The sequence below is a fragment of the Bos indicus genome, chromosome 14 (genome assembly GCF_029378745.1).
Source record: "Bos indicus isolate NIAB-ARS_2022 breed Sahiwal x Tharparkar chromosome 14, NIAB-ARS_B.indTharparkar_mat_pri_1.0, whole genome shotgun sequence".
Taxonomy (NCBI): domain Eukaryota; kingdom Metazoa; phylum Chordata; class Mammalia; order Artiodactyla; family Bovidae; genus Bos; species Bos indicus.
In genome coordinates, this window is record NC_091773.1 from 37,933,624 (window position 1) to 37,954,620 (window position 20,997).

Consider the following 20,997-nt stretch of genomic DNA (forward strand, 5'->3'; position numbering starts at 1 on the left):
CGCTGCAGAATTCTCAGTGACTGCTTGGGCCCCTTAAGAAGTCCTGGGCCTTGTGATAGGAAGAAGAAGTGTGTCTTTCAACAGCCTGGAGACGAGCATGAGGAAATCAGAGCGGGCACCTCACTTGCTCCCACGGGAAATGGGCCATTTTTGGTAAAAAGGAGAAACAAGTATTTAAAACTTTTCAAATGGGCAATCCAGGGACTTCCCTGGTGGCCTCGTGGCTAAGACTTGGAGCTGCCAAGGCAGGGGACCGGGGTTCCCTCCCTGGCCAGGGAACTCGCTCCCACATGCCACAACTAAGTCCTAGTACAGCCAAGAAAAAAACTTAAAATAAAAATGAACACTTTTCTGTGCAATATGAAACCATAACACACATTAAGGGTAATGGTGATCTACATGAATATACCCGAACAGTATGAAGTCCTTGCCCTCTTGTCTTCCGGACAGGGCCCCGGTCTAGCCTGGCTTCAGAGAAACACATGTGCCATTTCTCTGTTCATCTTCTCTTCGGTCTCAAAAAGTCTAATCTCCTGTTGACGGTATGCTGACTCCAAATCAACTGAGGCTTCTGGGAAAGGGGTGGGGGTGTGGAGACAGACAGACACACACACACATGCAAACGTCTGCACACAGGTGGTCAAGCTTGGTAAACTTAATTCCTTCCCTTTTGCTTAGCCCTATTTCTGCTTCCCAAGCCTTCCTTCCCTTCCTCCTTCTTAGTCTGGCTTCTCAGTCTCCTATCAACCTTCCCTTTTGGGAATGGCACCCGAAAGGGCAACACACTTTCTAAAATGTTAACTAGATATAGTGATGTACAGGTTAAAGTCCCATGACACCCATTCTTTCATTTGACCCTTAAAATGACCCTCCCATACAGAAAAAGTCAAGCATCAATCCCCACTCGTGGTAATTTTTCTGCACCTCAGGGCCTGAGTGTTTTAATCAAGCCTCTGAAATTTGCTTGCAGGGGGCTGGTGAGAGCAGGTGGACGAAGCGTGACAGACAGCAAAAGCAGATATGGAAGAACACAAGAGACACAACTAAAGAAAATGCCAATTCTCTCCCCTGTTGTAAATTCCCATATTTTAGGTGACTTCCCCACAAATTACTTTTTTAACATACTTTTCATTAAAATGACTTATGAGGCATTATAAGAAATTCAGCTTCCTATGAAAAAAATCACTTTTTGCTAATAGTGGAAAATTAACCAGAGCCCCTGTAGAAGAAACAAAACAACTCATGGAAAAGGTAACCTAAAACTGTTTTTAAAGATATGATATGGCCACCAATATTACTGAAAATACATAAATACAGAAGATAAACTATAATAGTATCAATTTGCAAAAGAGAAAGAGAATCCTCTTATCCAACAGAATTTAAGAATCTCAAATTCCTTGCCCTTCACAATCACTTGGCAGAAATTGAGCTTTTCCCTATAATTGGTGGAGATAAGTTTAATCTGGATCCATAACACACACTGACTCATGGCTGACTTTGGGTTTTAATTACTAATAAGTGAAGTGTGAATCCAGTCGAGTAATCTTGTGAGAGACTGTTCCATTGATTTCGTATTCACTTATTCAAATGAATACGAAAAATGACTCCAAAATCACTGGACAAGAAAAACTTTCAAAAGGAAACAGCTGAATATTTAGCAAACTTAGATTTCTAAAAGACAATAATAAGCTCTTATGTTCTGCCCTATCACAAGTTTTGGCGATGTCAACTATGAAGGATGAGCCAACATTATTGCAGTTAGTAAAAGCTAACTTTCTGGAAATTTCTCATCTGTTTAGGTAAGTGCTCACAGGTCTTCCTGACCAGCTCATACCAATGAAAAAAGGAGTTAACAGTTCAGGTTAACCAGGAGCTCGTATTCCCTGGCTATGCTTTAGTTTTGACACTTTAATGATGTTGACCTAATTAGGGGAAAGGGCAGCTGTAACACACACCTTTGCATTTTTTGCACTTCCTTTATTGCCAGATTATACGATGATGAATTGTGAGAAGCAGGTTTCCTGCCTGAGAACAGCGGTTTCAAAACGTCCGGCAAAACGGAATTAGAAGCACTGGCAACGTTCAAACCCAAAGCAGTGAGGATTTAATTCACTCATTCATCAAATATTTACTAGAGCTCTTATAAAAGTGCCCTGATCTAAACTGCTGCTGCTAAGTCACTTCAGTGATCTAAACTAGCTGCTGGGAATTACAGATCTGCGCCCAGCCTCCCTCAGGGCCTGGCTCTCCAGTCCAGTTGGGAGAAAAATACAACACAAATATACTGAAACACAATGACAATGCAGACTGATTGCAGGTGCGGAGCGGGGATAGAGTCTGGTCTGTGGGGGATGCAGTGGGGTGGGAGGGGGCGGGAACAGGGAGACCCTCTGTGAAGAGGAGGTTTTAGGTCTAAACCAGAGTGGGGAGCACGCCGAGCAGCTGGCCAGGGGAGCTGGGCAGGGGTGCCAGGCATGGGGAGGGATAAGCGAAGACTTTCCTGAAGGAAAACTGTTGTAGCTGAGTCATCCTGGGCAATGAGGAAAGAGAGAATGGCATGAAATTGTAAGGTATCTTTTTTCTAAAAGCGAAGTATGGGAAACAGATTTTTCCTATAGGATTAAAACAAAAATACTATGTCATTTTAATATGGAAGTTCAAAACTGGCAAGTAGGGACTCTAATCTCTGGTTCTGCAAATGGACACAGCAGGCTCAACAGACCCCTTGATCCTGAGGTCGTCCGTGTGCTATCTGGCTGCTTCCACACACCCCCCAGAGTGACTCCTGTGACAAGCACAGAAAGACTGGGCAGGGGACATGGTCAAGGTGCTGCCATTACCACCGGAAGTGGCAGTGATGGTTGGGGAGAGGTTGAGAGCAGATGGTCCCACCCCACTAACTGGATTGTCCCGTCAGTGACACTTCAGAGCGGTCCTGGGGGCCTCCCAGCCCACCACCCAGCTAGCTGCAGTGAGACTGGCCACAGAGTCAGTGGGTTAGGGACACTCCCATTCAGCTCCATCCTCCCTTAGTTTTCTTTCTTCTGATCTGCCACAATCAGATTACATAAACACCTATGGTTCTCAATTGCTTTAGGCCTTTTCATCGCGGCTCTTCTACCCTTATAGCAGATAGCTACTGTAAGGGGCTTCCCTGATGGCTCCTTCCTCCTGAACGTTTCTTTAAAATCAAGGTTGAGACACTATCTTAATTCCATGTGATGATTTTTACCCTCAGGACCAAGACAAGAGGGGAGCAAAACATTCTGTTACATCTTATAAACATGGAATTAGAACAGAAAAGTTATAGGAGCCAGCGAATTATTAGCATCCCTTAAAGTTCTAACTCTAAATGCTAACCTGCAAGGCAACTCAGTATCTACAGACTGTTGCATCATTTCTATCACCTACTACCTCTTAGGTGATCCTCATATTCCCTGATCTAGAAGAAATAAACAGGGCTCCATAATAAGACTTCAGAAATAAGCTTCTTGTGTTTCCTAGGATGATGCACCACTGCCTACTCTAAGAAGTAAAGATCCAGAGATTTACCATGCTTTCCTGAATCTTTGTGCTGAAGTTGGTTGATACCATGTCTCCTGATTTTCCTGAGCTGCCATTGTTGGGGAGTACAATTGTTTTCCCTCAAAGGTTTTGCTTCAAGCTAAAATAAGGTGATGTACAAAGGTGGACCCATTTCCTTGGGATTTCAGAAACAAGCAACAATCTCTATAGCACAAGAAATAATAGCAATACAACAGTAATTAACACTACCAGTCAGGCAACCTGAAGTGGTCAGTAACTATTAATACATCATCTCCCTTTGCTGCTAATGGTGAACCAGTGATTTTCAACAGTGGCCGCTGCCAGGAGTCTTACTTTCTAGTTCTTATTCTGCCATCATTGGGGCAGAAAAAGGGGCAGGGAAAGGGGAAGTGTGTCTTTATGTTCTTAAACCTTTGATTATTTTTTAAAGACAAAAACACATTAAGTAAATAACAACTGCTAGAGGGGCCAGGAAGGACTGAGCAAGTTGCAAGTCTCTGTATCTGGAGAAGTCATTAAAGCAGAATCTGGAAAGAGACTAAAAACAGTCAAAGTAAAATATAAAAGGTTAACAGGGTAGTAAACTTTTTTTTTTTTTTTGGCCTATTGTGTCATTGAAATAGTATTTTTTTTATTGTAGTAAGAATACTTAACATGAAATCTACCCTATTAAACATTAAGCACCCAATACTTAGACTGTAAACAATCTCCCTGCAATGCAGGAGACCCGGATTCAATCACTGGGTTGGGAAGATCTGCTGGAGAAGGGAATGGTTACCCACTCCAGTATTCTTGCCTGGAGAATTCCATGGACAGAGGAGCCTGGTGGGCTACAGTCCATGGGGTCACAAAGAGTTGGGCACAACTTAGTGACGAACACTTTCACTTATTTTTTACAGTATTATCTCCAGGCACAATGCGGTATAAAGCTCTAGGACTTATTTCTGTTTAACATGAAACTTTATACCTTGGAACAGCACCTTGCAAATGCTCCTTCAGCCCCTGGCAACCACCATTTCATTGCTTCTACGTGCTGGACCATTACAGATCCTTTCTATAAGTAGAATTATGCAATATATTTGTTCTGTGATGGACTTATGTCACTTAGCAAAATGAACTGAGCATTTTTTAAAAAGCCAAGTGAAATCTTAAGAAGTAGTTAACTAGCTAAGTTAACTAGCTAGTTAGTACAAGGTCTTAAGATGTTTGTTGATTATAAACTATTACAACAGAATACTCGCAGACTATTTAACACCTTCCTCCCCCAAAGACTTTCGACAGAGAGATTGTGGCTAGCTAGGACTTGGATAAGAGTTTTATGAAACTGTTATAATCAGAGATCTTTGCATCACAACCTTTCATTATGTAGGTTCCTCCAATTTAAACTAATCATAAAAGTCAATCATTAAAGTAAGCATAAGAAAGTCATTTGCTAGAATGTCCCTCATAGGTTCATTTTTCACCTGCCAAGATTGAATTACCTCTTGTATATCACTAGGTGACAATAACAGGGAAGAAGCCAAGAGTGCATTTCAAATTAGAGGCTAAGAACTAACAGAGAGTATCTCACTAGCTCTAAAAGTTAGCTGAGGGCCACGAAGGCTAGCAGGGTTACATGGGCCAAGTACCCTATCTACAAGCAAAGTGAAAAACAAGTCAATGCAATGCTCGGTGATCACAGAAAACCATCATCTAAAATAAATGATGCTCAGCAGAGAAGACAGGAAAGACCCTTCCTCAAAGTCTGTGCCTATTAACAGGCAATATTAACTTTAAAACAGGGTCAGTTTGGGATAGAGATGTAAATCTTGAGTACTTTTATATCTAAAAATATTGCAAAACACAAGACGGCTTCCAGTTTCCAGTGTGTCAGACACATAAAAGTAAACAGTAGCCATAAAACAGGAGCATTTTTTAAAAAGAAATTTCAGACGTCTAGAAATATTAAGTTGCACAATATGAAACAGCCATTTTTGTATATTAAAAGTCTGAACATCAAAAATTACACATGATTCCACCAAAGAAAAGGCAGGGCTTATTAATTTAATGTTAAGAATTAAAGTTTGAAGACCTGCTACAAGTCTTTGGTTTCATAAGGAGGTTTACTTCAGTGGGAGAATATTACTAAAGTAAGAAAAGGATTTTCAATATTCTGTGCTAAATGTATATCTCAAATCACACAGAACTGGGGCCTATCAGTATTTGCTTAAATAAGCCTAAGAATAAAGTTTTCCATGTATAACCAGCCCTTTTTCATTTTTGTCTAACATATGACATTCATCCCTAATAACATTTTCTATTCCCAATCAATTTCTCCATTCTCCTGGGGGAATGCTTGAATCCAGCTATTAATGGTAAAACTTTAGGTGCATGGACCTTCTGTGCCCACATACACCCCACTTCTCAATCTATTATTCACTGCTTTCTCCTACTCACTCCAGCCCTTCTCTATTGCTCTTTCTTTCAAACTTGGCACACTGACAGTCCCATCTGTCCGTGTCAGGCTCTCCCCACCCCCCTTCTTTTAATACACCAGTGATCTAATCTTTCTTGCCTAGAATGGGGGGATTCTGCTTAGCCCCAATCCCTCTGCCTTTCCCATACAGGTGAGTTCTGTTGTTCAAAGAATGCTTGACGGATTTTGTCATATAACTCTCCATTTCTGCCTTATTTAGACCTTGATCATTTGCTCAAAACCAATTTCACCTAGAAGGCATCAATAAACAGAATGTGAATGTTATAAATGAGGATAATTTTCTAGGGAGGAGTTGTACACACCTGCAACTTTAATATTAGAACAAAAAGGTTCACCTACACTGGCTAGGTTTCCATGTGGATGGATATTTTCTTCCCAGTACACGATGTACTATGTTCTCTCTGGAAGTATTTCAGTGGTACTTTTTTTGTTTTGTCTTTTTTAAAAAAGGTTAACTTTCTGGACTCTGGGAAATGTACACAGGCACTGAGTGAACTCCATCACGTTTAGTATTAAGGAAGTAATTTTAAGAGGAAGGGGACCGCAATGCGCCTTCAACACTTTTTCAGGATGGAGAGTTTCAGAAGAGTTTCAGGTACATGTCTGCCTCATTCTATCCGGCTGAATCCTTTTTCACTTCTGGTTCTGGAACCCTATGCCGCCAAAGGACTGACACACACAGATTATCTGATGTTCTACCGTTTCCAAAGACCCGGGCAGTACCACCCTCCGGCGTTTACATACCTGGAGTTTGCTATTTCCACTTTGGTTCTTGCCATGGCGGCTGCCCGTTGTGCGCCTTCGATCGCTCTGTCCACCTTCTCCCTAGTTTTTGTATTTCTTATTGGTATCAGCTGCTTCCTTATTCCACGGACCAGGATATTATTTTTGTATTTTCCCTCTTCCTTGGAGCCATCGGGAAAGACAGTGCAGCCGTAGCCGTGCCTCTTGTTATTTGCCCACTCGCCTTCGTACTTCATACCGTTGGAGCGCTCGCTGATGCCGAAGCCGGTGCGCTTGTCGTTCTTCCACTCACCCATGTAGATCTCCGTGGTGGTGGCGTCCACGTGGTCTTCCACGGGGCAGAAGTCACAGTCGACGTCGCCAAAGCTGATGGTGGAGTTGGCGTCGCTGGAGCTGATCCGGCTCATGGCTGCGTCGCTGCGGACAGAGCTGCGCTTGCTGGAGATGGACGACTTGGACTCGGACTTGCGCAGTTTCATGCTTCCCAGGAGGGAGCCCCGGCGGAAGAGGCCGCCCTTCTTCTTGCCCGAGAGCTCGGCGTCGGCGTGAAAGTTGAGCACGAAGCCGCCGCGGGTGCCGGCCGGACTGTCGGCGGCGGCCGCGGCGTCGTGGAGCACGCTGCCGTTGCTCTGCTCGCTGCGCAGCGAGGCCAGCGACGTGCGCAGCGGCGAGCGGATCACCGTGGCCATGCCGTAGGGCACGCTCTGGCGCACGCCGTAGCCGTGCCGCATGCCGCCGGCCCACTGGCCCTGGTAGGTACCTTCGAGAGAGCGCAAGAGAGCACAGCATGAGTCCGGGGCCGCAGATAGGCCGATGGGGGCGTGGGTGCGCACATGGAGAGCCCTGCGCGGGCCCGGGGACTCATAGGCCGATGGGGGCGTGGGTGCGCACATGGAGAGCCCTGCGCGGGCCCGGGGACTCAAGGCCCAACCCCCCACACTGCCTAGTCAACTCTAAGCCATGCTTCGGAAATTCCCTTTGTGAATCCCCACCCTGAAGTGTTGTGTCTAGGCCGTTTCTGTAATTGTATATCAGCTTTGGGGATGTATCCCCCAAACGAGTGTGCTGCTTACCTTTGGTAAAATTGAGAGGAAGCCAGAGGAAAATTTCCACTCTTAACCCTATGAAATTCATCTCAGAGCAAAGGTGTGCCTGACAGTGCCCATTGAAACTTTGTTGACACCATTTTTTCAATGAATATTATGCCTTCTCACGAATAGGATAATCTCTAATCTAAATCTACATAGGATTTTCCGATAGGTGTTTGTTTGTTTGTTTGTTTTGCTTTTCACTGAAAACATTTTACAAAGCACTGACTTCTAATACAAGAGAGTGATCATTAGAAAACTTTTCTCCCCTTAAATTAACACATCAAAACCCCCTCTGAGGAAGGCAGTGCAATAGCAGACGAAGAAATGAGCTCTATTTGTGAGCTGTATTTTTACTAATCTAACTGAAAAATGAAAGACTTCAGGTCTGGCAGTTTGACATTCCAACAAGCTCAAAGACCTAAAATTATTAGTGATCTGAATGATTGGAACATGAGTTGTCAAACAAGTTTTCTTACATTTTCTTTCTACCACATTCATCATGTTCTTTTAGGGCAGGGAAAACTATTTAATATTCAGGATTATTATTTAGTTTTGGGTGAACCTTTTTAAGCTGAGACGGATTTGACAAATAGAATATATATTCTGAATAGAGTGAACCATTATGAAAAAACGGGCAATTTGTTTTAACATTTTGTACTTCCAAGTGAAAAGGTCAAGATCTGTCCCATATTTGCTAAATTTCTGCTTTCTTCTGGCCATTCTCCTCATGGTTTTCCTAGCTTCTGCCACTGTTCTATGAACCACATCATAAACCAGAAACATTCTGAGACCAGGCATTACTTCATAGGAGAACACAAAATGTCCACACTCCTAGCTGTGTGTCCTGTGGTATGTAGATGTTTGATGACTTTATAACAAACAGCTGTGGTGGCTAAAAAGCATGCACTATTTATTTACCTTTGGGAAAACTAAGATAAGGTCAGAGGGAAACTTCCATTCTTAACATTATGGAATTCATCTCAGAAGAAAGGTGTGTTTGACAGTGTACATTAAAACTTTGTCATCACCAGATCATTTTTTCAATGAATATTATGCCTTCTCAGGAATAGGATAATCTCTAATTTAAAGCATTTGTTTTCAGAAGTTTTTCTATTAAGTAAATTAGCAAAGACATTTAAAAATTAACCTGGAGCAACTTCCTAAATCATTTTAGGAGGAACTGGATGTTAAGATTAGGAGCTTAGAATTTTCTAAATTGAGTCCATTTCCTTTTAATTAAAGGCAAATTTTATATTAAACTAGCCCTCAAAGAAGTTACATGGAAATTTTAAGACATAATTACTACTGTATTCTTTCTAACTCACAAATATTATAGAAAGTAAATCATAACTGTCTTGACTTCTTTCAGTTTTTGGTTATATAGAGTTACTTTGCAGTATACTTTTCATTTCAGATTGCCATGAAAAAAGTTCCATTGCATGGCATACATTTACTTTTAAAATACTTAGAAGTGCTGCTTACTGATTATTTCATGCACTTAAAAGTTAAAGCCATAGTGGCTCCCAAGTCAAAAGTTTTGACTAATTGCAAGACTACCATCTCCCTCTGTTCGTTCTGACATATTTTTGGTATATAAATAGACAGTAGCAGGGTGACAATGACATATTGGGTTGGTCAAACAGTTCATTCGGGTTCTTCCCCTATATATCTGACAAAAAGCCCAAACGAACTTTTTGGCTAATCCAATACAAAGGGGGTCTGGTACTGTGAATGTCCTACTCTGGGTAGGTCTTAACATCTTAACCTGACATCTTAGAACTTTTGAGGAGGTGGGTGGGCCATGACTTTCCCAAAAGGATAAACCCCAGAGGATAAGACACTCAAATACAACATTTCAGATGAAGAAGCTTTCTACTCAGTATTAGCCATCTCCAAACACCACCACTGTAACCCAGAAGGAAACTGAAATTATTAGAAAATTGCAACTGATTTTCTCTTTGCCTAGATAAAAATTCAAGTTCTAAAAGTTATACAACCTGACTTACATGCACTAACACAAGCCACCTTATTTTAAAATTTTTTGTTTAAATAAACAAGGGACACTATAATCATTCTCCTCTAACTTTTCTACAAGTTAATTTTGCTAGAACAACTTCCAAACATACTGTTTGATATCAAGAAGTACTTACACTTTTAAAACACAACCACACTATCTTAGGAAATGTTTAACACTAAGCGGAAATGAACTACTAGTTTCCTTAATCTGCTGTCTCCAAAATAAGACTAGTATTTAGAATTTCCAAAGACACATTGCTTGAAAATCTAAGTGGTTTAAGGCAACAGCGATAACTAGAAAGTTTAGGTTGTTGCTTGACTGTAGTAGCAGAGAAGGCAGAACAATGGGATTGCCTATATTCCCATCTTACCCTGTTGAGAAACAGTACATGGAAGAATTCCTCCATAGAATTGCTAGAAACTAATTTACAGTCAAAGTGTTAGTGATTCATCTGAAATTTAAAGTAGGTTTAGTTTAGTCAGTGAACTTAAGTGGGGGAAAAGGGCCTCTTTTTCCTTACGAAGCAGGTGGGTTCCACCTGCTCCCTGCTGCTCAAAGTTCTAATTAGTTCCTCTCACTTTCTTACACATGGATGCATAGTTCATAAGTTTAAAAAATATTTTTACGGATGGTCTATGACTTTTCATCTGGGAGCTGATTTTCTAGATACAGCCATTTTCACTAAATAAGTTTGTAGTGGAAGACTTCCAATTCAGAGAGAATTCCAGTCAAATTTAGATTTAATGTGCCAAATTTAAATCTACATGCTATGAATGAAAATGTGCATGGACAGGAATGCATATAATTAACACAACAATGTGTCTTTCTAGATACATTCTAATAGTTTCATGACAGGTGAAAAAACGAACCACAGCAGGATCTGAATTTTTAGCGAATATTCTGGGCACCTAGACTTGGATTTTGGGAACACTGTACTAACTATTCTTCCTTAATGTTCAGGGGGTTCTATTTCAGCAACACTTCATACTCAGATCACTAGTAAAATAAACCAAGTGATAGTTGTCAATGGAATTACAACTTCCTTCCTCCTGAGTTAAACGTCACCACAAAATACATGCAATCAGATTTTCTTAAGTCTGACAGAGGCTAGGGGTGGACTTGTGGTGGTGCAGAGGCAAGAAGTAAAGCTTGTGGAAGTGATCTGTCTTATTGTGGCCAAAATCTTTGCAGGAAATAAGTTATAGCAATACACTTCCACTTAGAATCCCATTTTATGATTCAGGACTTTCTAATTAACTGATTGACATATGAAAGAAAGTAACAGTAAGAATTCAATAATGATTTTTAGGAGTTCCCCCCTTTCCTAATTGGTCGCATATTTGTTTGTTTTGGTAGAAAAAGAAAACCGCAGTCCTGTGGTAATGCCAAATTTTGAGGTTTTTAAAAAATTCTTTTAAAAGTTAGTTTTAAAACAGGAGGCCAATTATCCATAGTCACCCTAGACACTTATTCGAGCTTCTGCAACACATAAACAGAAGACCTCTACTGTGCTATATATATATTTATTGCTAGGTATAATGAATACCCTAAATCAAGAGATTTTGTTTAATGAGTAGTAACTTTAAAAGAAGACTCATTTATTTTTAGCCTTCCACATACTGAAGTAAAAGAACTATCCACCACCTTCTTGAAAGGTTGTAAACTAATGCACACGTTTGAAAGATAAGATTTGCATTCCACTTTTGAGCATGGAATCTAGTTATATTGTAGACCAGGGCCTCTGATAAAATCCAGTCACAAGCTAACACATTTATACGGGTGTCAACTAAGGTGCTCTGTGCCCATTGAGAACATTTAAGGGCCCTAATTTAACTACTGTGGAACTTGAAACTCATACAGCCCATACACAATTATTAGAGACAGTCCGCCCCCCCCCCACCCCCCCGCCTCCACTTTTAATCCATGAGAACTATATCCTTTATTTATACTGTAGGACGAAAAGATGTCCTTTTTAGCCAATCCTACCATGCTGCCGGTTTGTATTTGAAACATGGCCCAAGTGTTCTGAGTAAGTGAAGTGTACAAATTGTTTAAGCTTTTATATAAGCAGTTGCCTGACTGGGGTTGCACTGGGCTGGACAAACTTTTAATTGGACCCCTTTAATATCCTCCAACTCTGAGCTGCAGAATTCCGAAATGTGACAACCCTTTTCAATTATGATTATTATCAGAAAATGTGTTTTGCCAAAGCATACGCCATTTGCCCTTCTCAGTTTATTACACAAGCAAATTCATCAGGTTTTGACACCTGTATCAATAATATATACTTTTCCTGGTTGGGGAAAAAAGTGTAGGGGGGGGCTCTCCCCTATTGTATACAAAATTTCTTTTGCAAATATTAGTAAATATTAAAATTAGATGAATTTTGCTCACAGCCAGCATACGGTTTTCCATCACATACCTTAGGGCAAACCGGCGATTCCCTACTGCTATTCTCAGGAGTGAAGTAGCTGTTAATTTAGCTATTATAGGAATACACCTTTCAATTGTATTTTTTAAAACATAGACTTCACTGTTCGTTTCTAAAATGTTTTCCTAGTAATTTTAACAGATATCTCCAGATCAACAATGATTACCTTCTTTTAATAGAAAACCGATACTTTAAGAAAGCGAAGGAATACCAGAAAGAAAACCCCGCATTCTTTGAACCCCACCTGCATCAGGTGGCCTCTCCACTCCCATAACTACGATTACTTTCCAAATGCAGCTCCGATAAGGAACAATTCCCCAACATCCCAGTTCTGGGGTTCTGGCTTCTATCTTTAGGCCACTAGAGGACCAGAGGCGAAATACGACTCCACGTGAAACCAATCCCGGGAGCTGTGCGCCGCGACCGCCAGCCTCCAAGCCCAGCGCGCTCGCTCTCACTCCACGGGAGTGGCGATTTCAAACCCGGCCGGGAGAGGGAGGGATCAGGAACGTAATGTGACGGGCTCAAGTGACAGCGTCCTCTTCCCAGTCCAGCCCTCCCGGGCGCGCTCCCTCCCGGTGGCAGCGCGGCGCTGGCGCCGGCCAGGTGTCTTCACGCCTTGTTCCCCCGGGTGTGGACACACCGCCCGCCCCCAGAACCCGGTCAGATCCAACCCCCAGCGCACCCGCCGCGTCCTAACGCCCCCTCCCAGGGAGAGTGGCCGCGGGAGGAGGGTAGGAGGCTCCCCCAGGTGTTTTGGCGGGTTTCCGGACACGTGCGCCTCGCGTCCTCCCCGCGGCCCCGCAGTCAGGGGCAAAGCCCTCCCCCAGCGCCCAGCTCGCGGGGCAGCAGAGCCGCCAGCGACGCAGCTCACCTCCGTCCCCGTAGGTCTCCACGCCGTACCCGTCCTGCAGCCCGTTACTCCAGGTCCCCTCGTAGCGGGCGGGGGTGCACAGGCTCTGCCGGACCCCGTAGCGCCCCTTGAAGCCATGTGACCACTCCCCCCGGTACATCCACTTGCCCTTCGTCTCCACCCCCAGCCCGTGCCGCTTGCCCTGCGCCCAGTAGCCCTGGTAGGTGTTTCCGCTGGGCCAGGTGTAGCCTCCGACCACCTCGAAGCCATGAGACCAGGAGCCCGAGTACTCGCCCTGGCCCTTGGGCCCCGTGCAGATGCCATGCCCGTGCGCCTTGCCCTCCTCCCAGCCGCCGCAGTAAGTGCCGCCATCGTCGAAGTCGAACCTTCCGCCCGTCATTCGGGGGGCAGCCCCGGCGCGCTCCCCGCGGGGGCACGGACGCGGGCAGAGCTGGGCACGGCAGGGTGTAGCTCGGGGGTGGGGGCCCGGCGGGCGAGCTCACGACAGCGCCCCGGGCAGCTCGTGCCGCCGCTCGGCTCCAGTCCGACGCCGCCCCCGTCCTCCCCTCTTCTTTCGTCGCCGCCACCGCCGCCTTCCTCCTCCAACTCCTCCTCCTCCTCCTTCGCCGCCGCCGCCGCCGCCCGGGGCCAGCGCCGCGCGCGAGAGGACAGCCCGGGCTCCGGAGCGGACCTTCAGCTGCTCCTGCCCGCCCACGTGAGCCGGGCGCCGCCCCGTGCCCGCCCCTCTTCCCCTCCCCAGGCGCCGAGGCCCGGCCCCGCGGCGCTCCCCTCCCTTGCCAGCTCCCCCCCGCCCCCGGCCCTGCCCCCAGCCCGGGAGCCACCGCTTCCCCGGCGGGCGGGCAGGGGGACGTGGGGACCGCCCGGCGCGGCCGTGCGGCGTAGCGGGATGCGGGTGGGCGGCGAGTGTGCCCAGGGGCGCGCGAGTGCCCGCCTGCCTGGAGACCGAGGCGCGGGCGTGGAGGGCGGCGGAGGCTCCGGGGTGTGTGTGTGTGTGTGTGTGTGTGTGTGTGTGTGTGTGTGTGTGTGCGTTTGGGGTTTATCACCGTGCTGGAGCGCCTAGAAGTGCGGCCACGTGTGAGTGGAGGGAGAAAACTCCGAGGCGCGTTTGTCTGCAAGGGCTTTTCGTAGTTGCCTGTTTTCCGGCATTCCAACTTGTGTATCGTGGCGTTTGTCATGCTCAGCTGTCACCGTGAATTAACATCCCCCGGATAGATGGTTGCATGTGAAAGAAGTCTGCGACAGCCTAGATATAATTGTGCAGAATGTTCTTTTACACCTACCCGTCTTGAAACACATGTGTTTGCATTTCTTTAATGAAGATCGGGGGGAGGGCAGTGCAGTTTGAAAAAGCACAAAATACATGGGCTCGGTTTTTTGGTTTCTAATAATAAAGAGGATGTCTTTAATCTGTCTTTGTAGGGATTTAGGTATTCGCGTCCACCTCAGAGCCTGCTCCCTCTGAAGTCTTCTGTATTCTTCTAACAACCCTAGAAATTCTTCAACCCGGAGCTGTGTACTCAACAGGCAGACAGCTCAGCCTGTGTATGTTGTCTAAGTGTCTGGAATGTACACCTGGTTCCTCTCCACTGGCACCCACAATTTAAGAAAGTAAATAGACGCTTTCAAGGAGGAACATGGTAAGTAAAACACTGCTCTAAACTTACAAAGTCTGTGACCTACAAAACCGGGGACAGGTGTCAGCTGGTCTACTTTCCAGCTACAACACTGCTTGGTTGAATTCACTGTACACAACTCTTTTAAACCTCTATTTCATCATCATCCAAATGGGAATGTCAAGATTTACCTTTCACTTTCTAAGTAATAACTGAATTTATTGTGAGGGCAGTGTCAAGCCAAACGAGAGATTTGTTAATAGGCGAGTTGAAACGTCTGTATTGCCTCTGGGTAAAAGCAGGCACTGGTTTCAACCTCACCCTTAAAATCCCCATGGGAGATGTCTCTCTGTGGTGCATCAGTTCAGTTCAGTGTAGCCAGGGTCTTAGGTTGGCCTTTCAAGGACAGTATTTATGGTCTCCCTTAGACTTAGAGGCTTTTGCATGACAGAGTAAGCACCAGAAGCTGCCAAGGGTTCTCTCACTAGGTTCTGATAATCAGATAAAAATATAAGGACAGGTGTCAGAGAAGGCAGCAAGGAAAAAAGGAATCTAAACCGCACAGAAAAGGAACTGAAACTGACCATGATTGGCTCTAGCTCAGGACTGGAGCTGGCCTTTCCTGCTTATCTGGCTGAAATAGTGAAAGAAAAATCTCAGTTTACACAGAACCAAATCACCAAAGAGGATTAGAAACCCTCATCCATGGCGCTGCCTACAGAGTTGCCAGGAATAGTGCTTACCCTAGTGGCCTGAAATAATTACGCACCTTGCTCAGCATCTTGTCCCCAGACTGGGGATTGATTTAGGCCACTGGGAAAATGAGGGCCCAGGATTTCGCAGCTGAACCATAATTCCATTTTTCTGTTACAGGGCACACCAGGATCAGGAGCTACTGTAGACATTTCCGTCTATTTTGGGGTTCTGTTTGATATGAGAAACTGTTATTGCTCAGGTCAATATACTTTTTTTTTCCCCCTCATTTTTGAACTGGCTCTCTTTGTAGAGCAACCTTTGTTTCTTTCCTTTTTTGATTTTTTACCCACTCGTGTGTTAGGGTCTACATACATGAATATTTGAGGTTTACACTTTTGTTTGCAAGCAGGGTAGAATCATTTAATGCTGTGTGTGTGTTTGCATGTGTGCACTCAGTTGTGTCCGACTTTTTGCGACCCCATGGACTATAGCCCATCAGGCTCCTCTGTCCATGGGATTTCCCAGCAAGAATACTGGAGTGGGTTGCCATTTCCTTCTCCAGGGGATCTTCCTGACCCAGGGATCGAACCCGCACCTCTTGCGTGTCTGGCATTGGCAGGCAGATTCTTTACCACTGTGCCACCTACTCTTCCTAATTAGCTCTCAGGCAGATGATGGACTTTCTGAAATATACAGCACAGAGTGAGTTTCTGGCTAATAGACGTGAGTGAAGTCCATCTATGGTAGATGGACAAAGGGTGGTGGTATGGACACATCCTGGGAGAATATGGAGATTTGAGGATGACAAAAGATATGACCATTTAGCCCTTAATCTCTTCCTCTTGCTATCCCTAATAGATGTCTTCCTTGGAAAGACCCTTCATTAAAAGAAAGACTCCAGCACCAGATGTCTGCTATTTAATTTCAACTAATCAGTCCTAACTCGACTCTGCCACTGACTCTCTTCATGGGTGAAAATTAGTATCTAATTTTTGGTAGCTCACTGAGCAGTTTTTGGCAAAGTAACCATTCAAGCCATGCTTCCATTTGTCTGCTATTGTCCTGGTGGGATGTTTCTCCAGTCTCACTGATGTGTTCATTAATGTCAGTGTTCACGTTCAATGGTGGTGATTGGCGAAGACAGGGAACAAGAACCAGGAAGAAGAAGAGGCGCTGACAGTGATGGCCCCGCTCATAGGAGCAGTAGAATAATGCTGCAGTTTACTAGCTGGGGTTAGTAATGTCCTCATTTTCCCTCTCACTCTGAATCTTTGCCCTGGATAAGGGGGAGTTGAATTTAGCTTTAAGAAGGGATTAGTAAGAAGAGAATGTGAATGTTGGTTTGACAGGTGGGGTGGGGGAGGCCACTAAAGCCCAGGGGCCAACAGCCATGCTAGCACTTGCTTTTCCTCCATGTTCAAAACCCAGCACTAGTAGGTTTCCATTCTAAAAAAACATAACAAAAACTAAGCCATTTGAGTGTGAATGTTACTAACAACGTGGTGGTGAGGATATTTGGCTTAGAATTTTATCTTTTTTTTCAAGCTGAGGCTGTGTTTAAAATTTCATCGGTGATTTCCCTTTATTTACACATTAGAATTATTGAGAATTTTTAATAAAACTACAAATGACAGAAAGCTAACCTGAAGGTGTATGTTGTCTAAGGTGTGTTTATTGATTCAAAATGTAAGAGAGCAAATAGAATTAAAATTACTTGATTTATAAGTCAAAGCTAGTTTTACTACTGTAATATATAGGATGGATAAACAAGTTCCTACTGTATAGCACAGGGACCTATACTCAAGATCCTGTGATAAACCATAATGGAAAAGAATATGAAAAAGAATATATATATATATATGTATAATGGAATCTCTTTGCTGTACAGCAGAAATTAACACAACATTGTTATTTGTAAATCAACTATACTTCAATAAAATAGAGGACTGCATGCATGCTCAGTTGCTGGAAGTCGTCTCTTGACTCGAGACGTAATGGACTGTAGCCCACCAGACTCCTCTGCCCATGGGATTCTCCATGCAAGAATAGTGGAGTGGGTTGCCATGCCCTTCTCAAAATAGAGGATTACTAGCATATTTATAATAAAGCATTTGTGAAAATTTAAGAAATTTTCCCACAGTAAATGCAAAAGTTAAGAAATTTAGCCAGAAACTTTGTAGACAACATGAAGTCAGAAGAGGAAGCAAATTACAAAATTAATGATTTTTAAAACTTTGAAGGAAATTATATTATGCTACATTAGGTACTAAATTCTTTACATGCATTAATTAATTTAAATCTCATAATAACCCATTGGTTAGTACTAGTATTATTACCATTTTACAGAAGAAAATCTGGAGAAGTGAATGGCTTCCCACTCCAGTATTCTTGCCTGCAGAGTCCCATGAAGAGAGGAGCCTGGCAGGCTACGATCCATGGGATCGCAAAGAGCTGGACACGACCGAGCAACTAACATGACGACAGAAGAAAATAAAGTTTAAGGACAATTTTGTGTCCAGGATCATTCGAGGTAGAAATGGTTGAGCTGGAATTTAAATCTGTCTGACTCTATTACCAGTCTTTAATGGCATGTGGGTGAGAGCTTCCAAATGGGGGAGGAGGCAGGTAGGTGGAGACTGTAAGGGGTGGTAAAGATGACCTTTTTATTTTATAGAACAGCTACGTGGATAATAGTGATGTTGCTATCTAGAATTAAACAAATGGTGGAAGAAGAGTAAATTATAGAGGTTGGGAAGATAGGTTCATATCGGAACAGATGATCCAGAAATATATCTTAGAGATGTTCAGTAGGCAGTTGTTAATACAGGTCAAGAACTAAAAGTAAATTAGTCAATAAGTAAATATAGTTGTCCTCAGTATCTGTGGAATATTGGTTCCAGAACCACCCCTCTCAATAACAAAATCCACAGTGTTCAAGTCCCACATATAAAATGGCACCGTATTTGTATATAACCTATGCCTCTCCTCCCATATTCTTTAAATCCTATCTAGATTTACTTATAATCACCAATATAATTCAAATGCTATATAAATAGCGGCCAGCATGTAGCAGATTGAAACTTTACTTCATGAAACTTTCTGGAATTTTTATTTTCCCAAATATTTTTGATCTCTGATTGGTGGAATCTATGGATGTTGAGTTTCATACAGCATAAGGAGGGCCAACTATAATCTGTGAGCTCTTTTTCTGAAAGCTGTTTTTCAGTAGCCCCTCCTTTTGAGACTTGTACTGTTCATGTTAGCTCACTCTTTACGAAGCCAGAAATTTGCTCTGTGCTGTATATTTCAGAAAATCCATCTTCTCTAGATCAGTCTCCTTGTTCATCCAGGACCAGTGGCTTATCTGCTATTCCCCCACCTCCTGTCACTTCCATTGTCCCAGGCTACCTCAGCCTGGCCTCACTACCCATCGCCTTTTTCAGCATCATGGCCTTTATCTTAAAGCCCTTGCACACAGCCTGGGTTGTCCTCTGATTCAGACATAGGTCAGTGCTGAAGACTAGAACTTGACAATGTGACTCGTTGAAAACGCTCGCTGGTCTTTTCCATTCACTGAACAAGCATGGACTCTTAGTAAAGTCTTCACTCCTTTGATGCCCTTCATGCCTTCCTGGCCCTTCCCTGTCCTGCCTGAAGAACCCTACTGCATCTTTTCCACTGCATTTTCCTTTCCATAGTGACCTTCTGGTTCATCCGCCTGCCCAGTCCTCAAGCCTAAATCAGTTTCTCCTCCCTTGCTGATAGGAAGCCCCTTCTGGGAATAATCACAACATTTACCAGTTGCCATTGCAAATCATGGGTGGTAAACCTCAGACCAACCCCTCCACACTGCATGGCAGATCACTTCCTAGGAAACTTCTAGAAGCTCATTACTGTCTTCAAGCCCTTCTCAGCCCCAGTTCTTTCCTATTTGTCTTCTTCCTCCTAGAGAAAAAGTGGTAACCCATGGGAACACCTTTCTCTCTTAAACCTTCCACTGGTTCTCATTTTCTTCCTTTCACCACCACCTCATCCCAGAGGTGAAGATGTCCTTTTTCCTCTCCAAGTTTTGGGTCAATTCCTTCTCTTTTGAATATACTTTAATTTCTTTCCTTCCACCCAACAGAGGTACTCGTATGTCTACCATGTTAAGACAGCCCTTATTTCCCGGTTCTGCTTTCACCTCGACTCCTGTCCTCAAAACTGCACACCTCCTTGAATGAGTAGGTTACATTCAAGTCTTTCCTCCCCACCTCTCCTTACACCAGTTGATGTGGGTTTTATGCCCACCAGTCTAGGGCAGCTTGTTCAGCCATTAGTGAGTCACTCAATCATGTCTGACTCTGTGACCCCATGGACCATAACCCACCAGGCTCCTCTGTCTATAGAATTCTCCAGGCAAGAATCCTGGAGTAGGTTGCCATTATTTTATACAGGGGATCTTCCCAACCCAGGGATTGAACTCATTGCAGGTGAATTCTTTTCTGTCTGAGCCATTTAGGGACCTCCCAGTTGACAGCTATGATGGCACCTCTTCAATTCTTCTGCTAGGAGTGGCAGCTGCGAATTTGATACTGGTGAACACTTACCTCCCTCGGATTCTGTACAACCCACATCTCTTAGCTTATCTCTGTTCTCCCACCCCCTGTCCTCCCACTTCAGCTGTCTCATTCCCTGTGTGTTTTGCTTCTGATTCCTTTCTAGTCTCCTTAGGCTATCTTTTGTGTCCAAAACATTAGCTTCATGGTGTCCAAATTTTGTGTAATTACTGGATACTTGTTGGCTTATTTTATACAACTAGGCAATCCTGCCCTAGGGGCTAAGAGTCTAATTTAGAAGTAGTCTTATTCTGATATAAAAACATCAGCTGAGCCTTATTTAAGTCTCAAGGGCAGTTCTTCAGTTTTTCCTATGATTTGTCCCTTGTGGTCTCTGCCTGTTTTTCCTAGTGGGCAGAGGTCCACTGGACTTAGACAGCATATGTGTCCAATGACAAGGCTCACAGACGGTTCAAGAAAGGTCTAACAATGAAAAAGGTAATGACAAATTAAAGAGAGACTTAAAATGGATAGCAGGCTTCCCTGGTGGCTTAGAGGGTAAAGAATCTACCTGCAATGCAGGAGACCTGGGTTTGATCCCTGGATCTGAAAGATCCCCTGGAGAAGGAAACTGAAGGTGATTTAAAGCAATGGAAAGTTTTCCCATACTTTTGGATTGAAGAATTAATATTGTTAAAATGGCCACACTACCCAAAGCAGTCTACAGATTTAATGTGATCCCTATTAAATTACCCATGGTATTTTTCACAGAACCAGAACAAATAGTCATAAATTTTATATGAAATCACAAAAGACCAAAAGCAATCCTTGGTGGGGAGGGAAGCTGGAGGCATAACCCTCCCAGATTTCAGACAATACCTTAAAGCTACAGTAATCAAAGCGGCATGGAATTGGCACAGAAACAGACATCTGGGTCAGTGGAACAGAATAGAGAGCCCAGAAATAAACCC

At 43.8% G+C, this 20,997-nt stretch overlaps 2 protein-coding genes across 14 annotated transcripts in view; one reads left to right on the forward strand and one right to left on the reverse strand.

The window, feature by feature from the left end:
• Positions 1-13,794, reverse strand: part of JPH1 (junctophilin 1) — a 91,895-nt gene extending 78,101 nt beyond the window's left edge. For 2 of the 8 annotated variants that reach the window (XR_011570609.1, XR_011570610.1), the window contains exons 1-2: positions 13,180-13,792; positions 6,767-7,526 (exon numbers count right to left, since the gene is read on the reverse strand). Coding sequence is in view for 6 of the 8 variants with exons in the window: in XM_070802717.1 (XP_070658818.1) it covers positions 6,767-7,526; positions 13,180-13,558 (1,139 nt within the window). In the remaining 2 variants the exon portion in view is untranslated. Of the gene's footprint in view, positions 1-6,766; positions 7,527-13,179 lie in introns of all 8 variants that reach the window. The other 6 variants (XM_070802717.1, XM_070802715.1, XM_070802716.1 and 3 more) reach the window with 4 other exon arrangements.
• A 63-nt stretch (positions 13,795-13,857) lies between these two features.
• The window catches only part of GDAP1 (ganglioside induced differentiation associated protein 1), a 50,182-nt gene continuing 43,042 nt past the window's right edge, over positions 13,858-20,997 (forward strand). For 2 of the 6 annotated variants that reach the window (XM_070802725.1, XM_070802727.1), the window contains exons 1-2: positions 14,009-14,253; positions 14,599-14,816. In XM_070802725.1, coding sequence (XP_070658826.1) covers positions 14,814-14,816 — 3 coding nt within the window. In that variant the 5' untranslated portion in view covers positions 14,009-14,253; positions 14,599-14,813. Of the gene's footprint in view, positions 13,874-14,003; positions 14,254-14,598; positions 14,817-20,997 lie in introns of those variants that run through there. The other 4 variants (XM_070802723.1, XM_070802724.1, XM_070802721.1 and 1 more) reach the window with 4 other exon arrangements.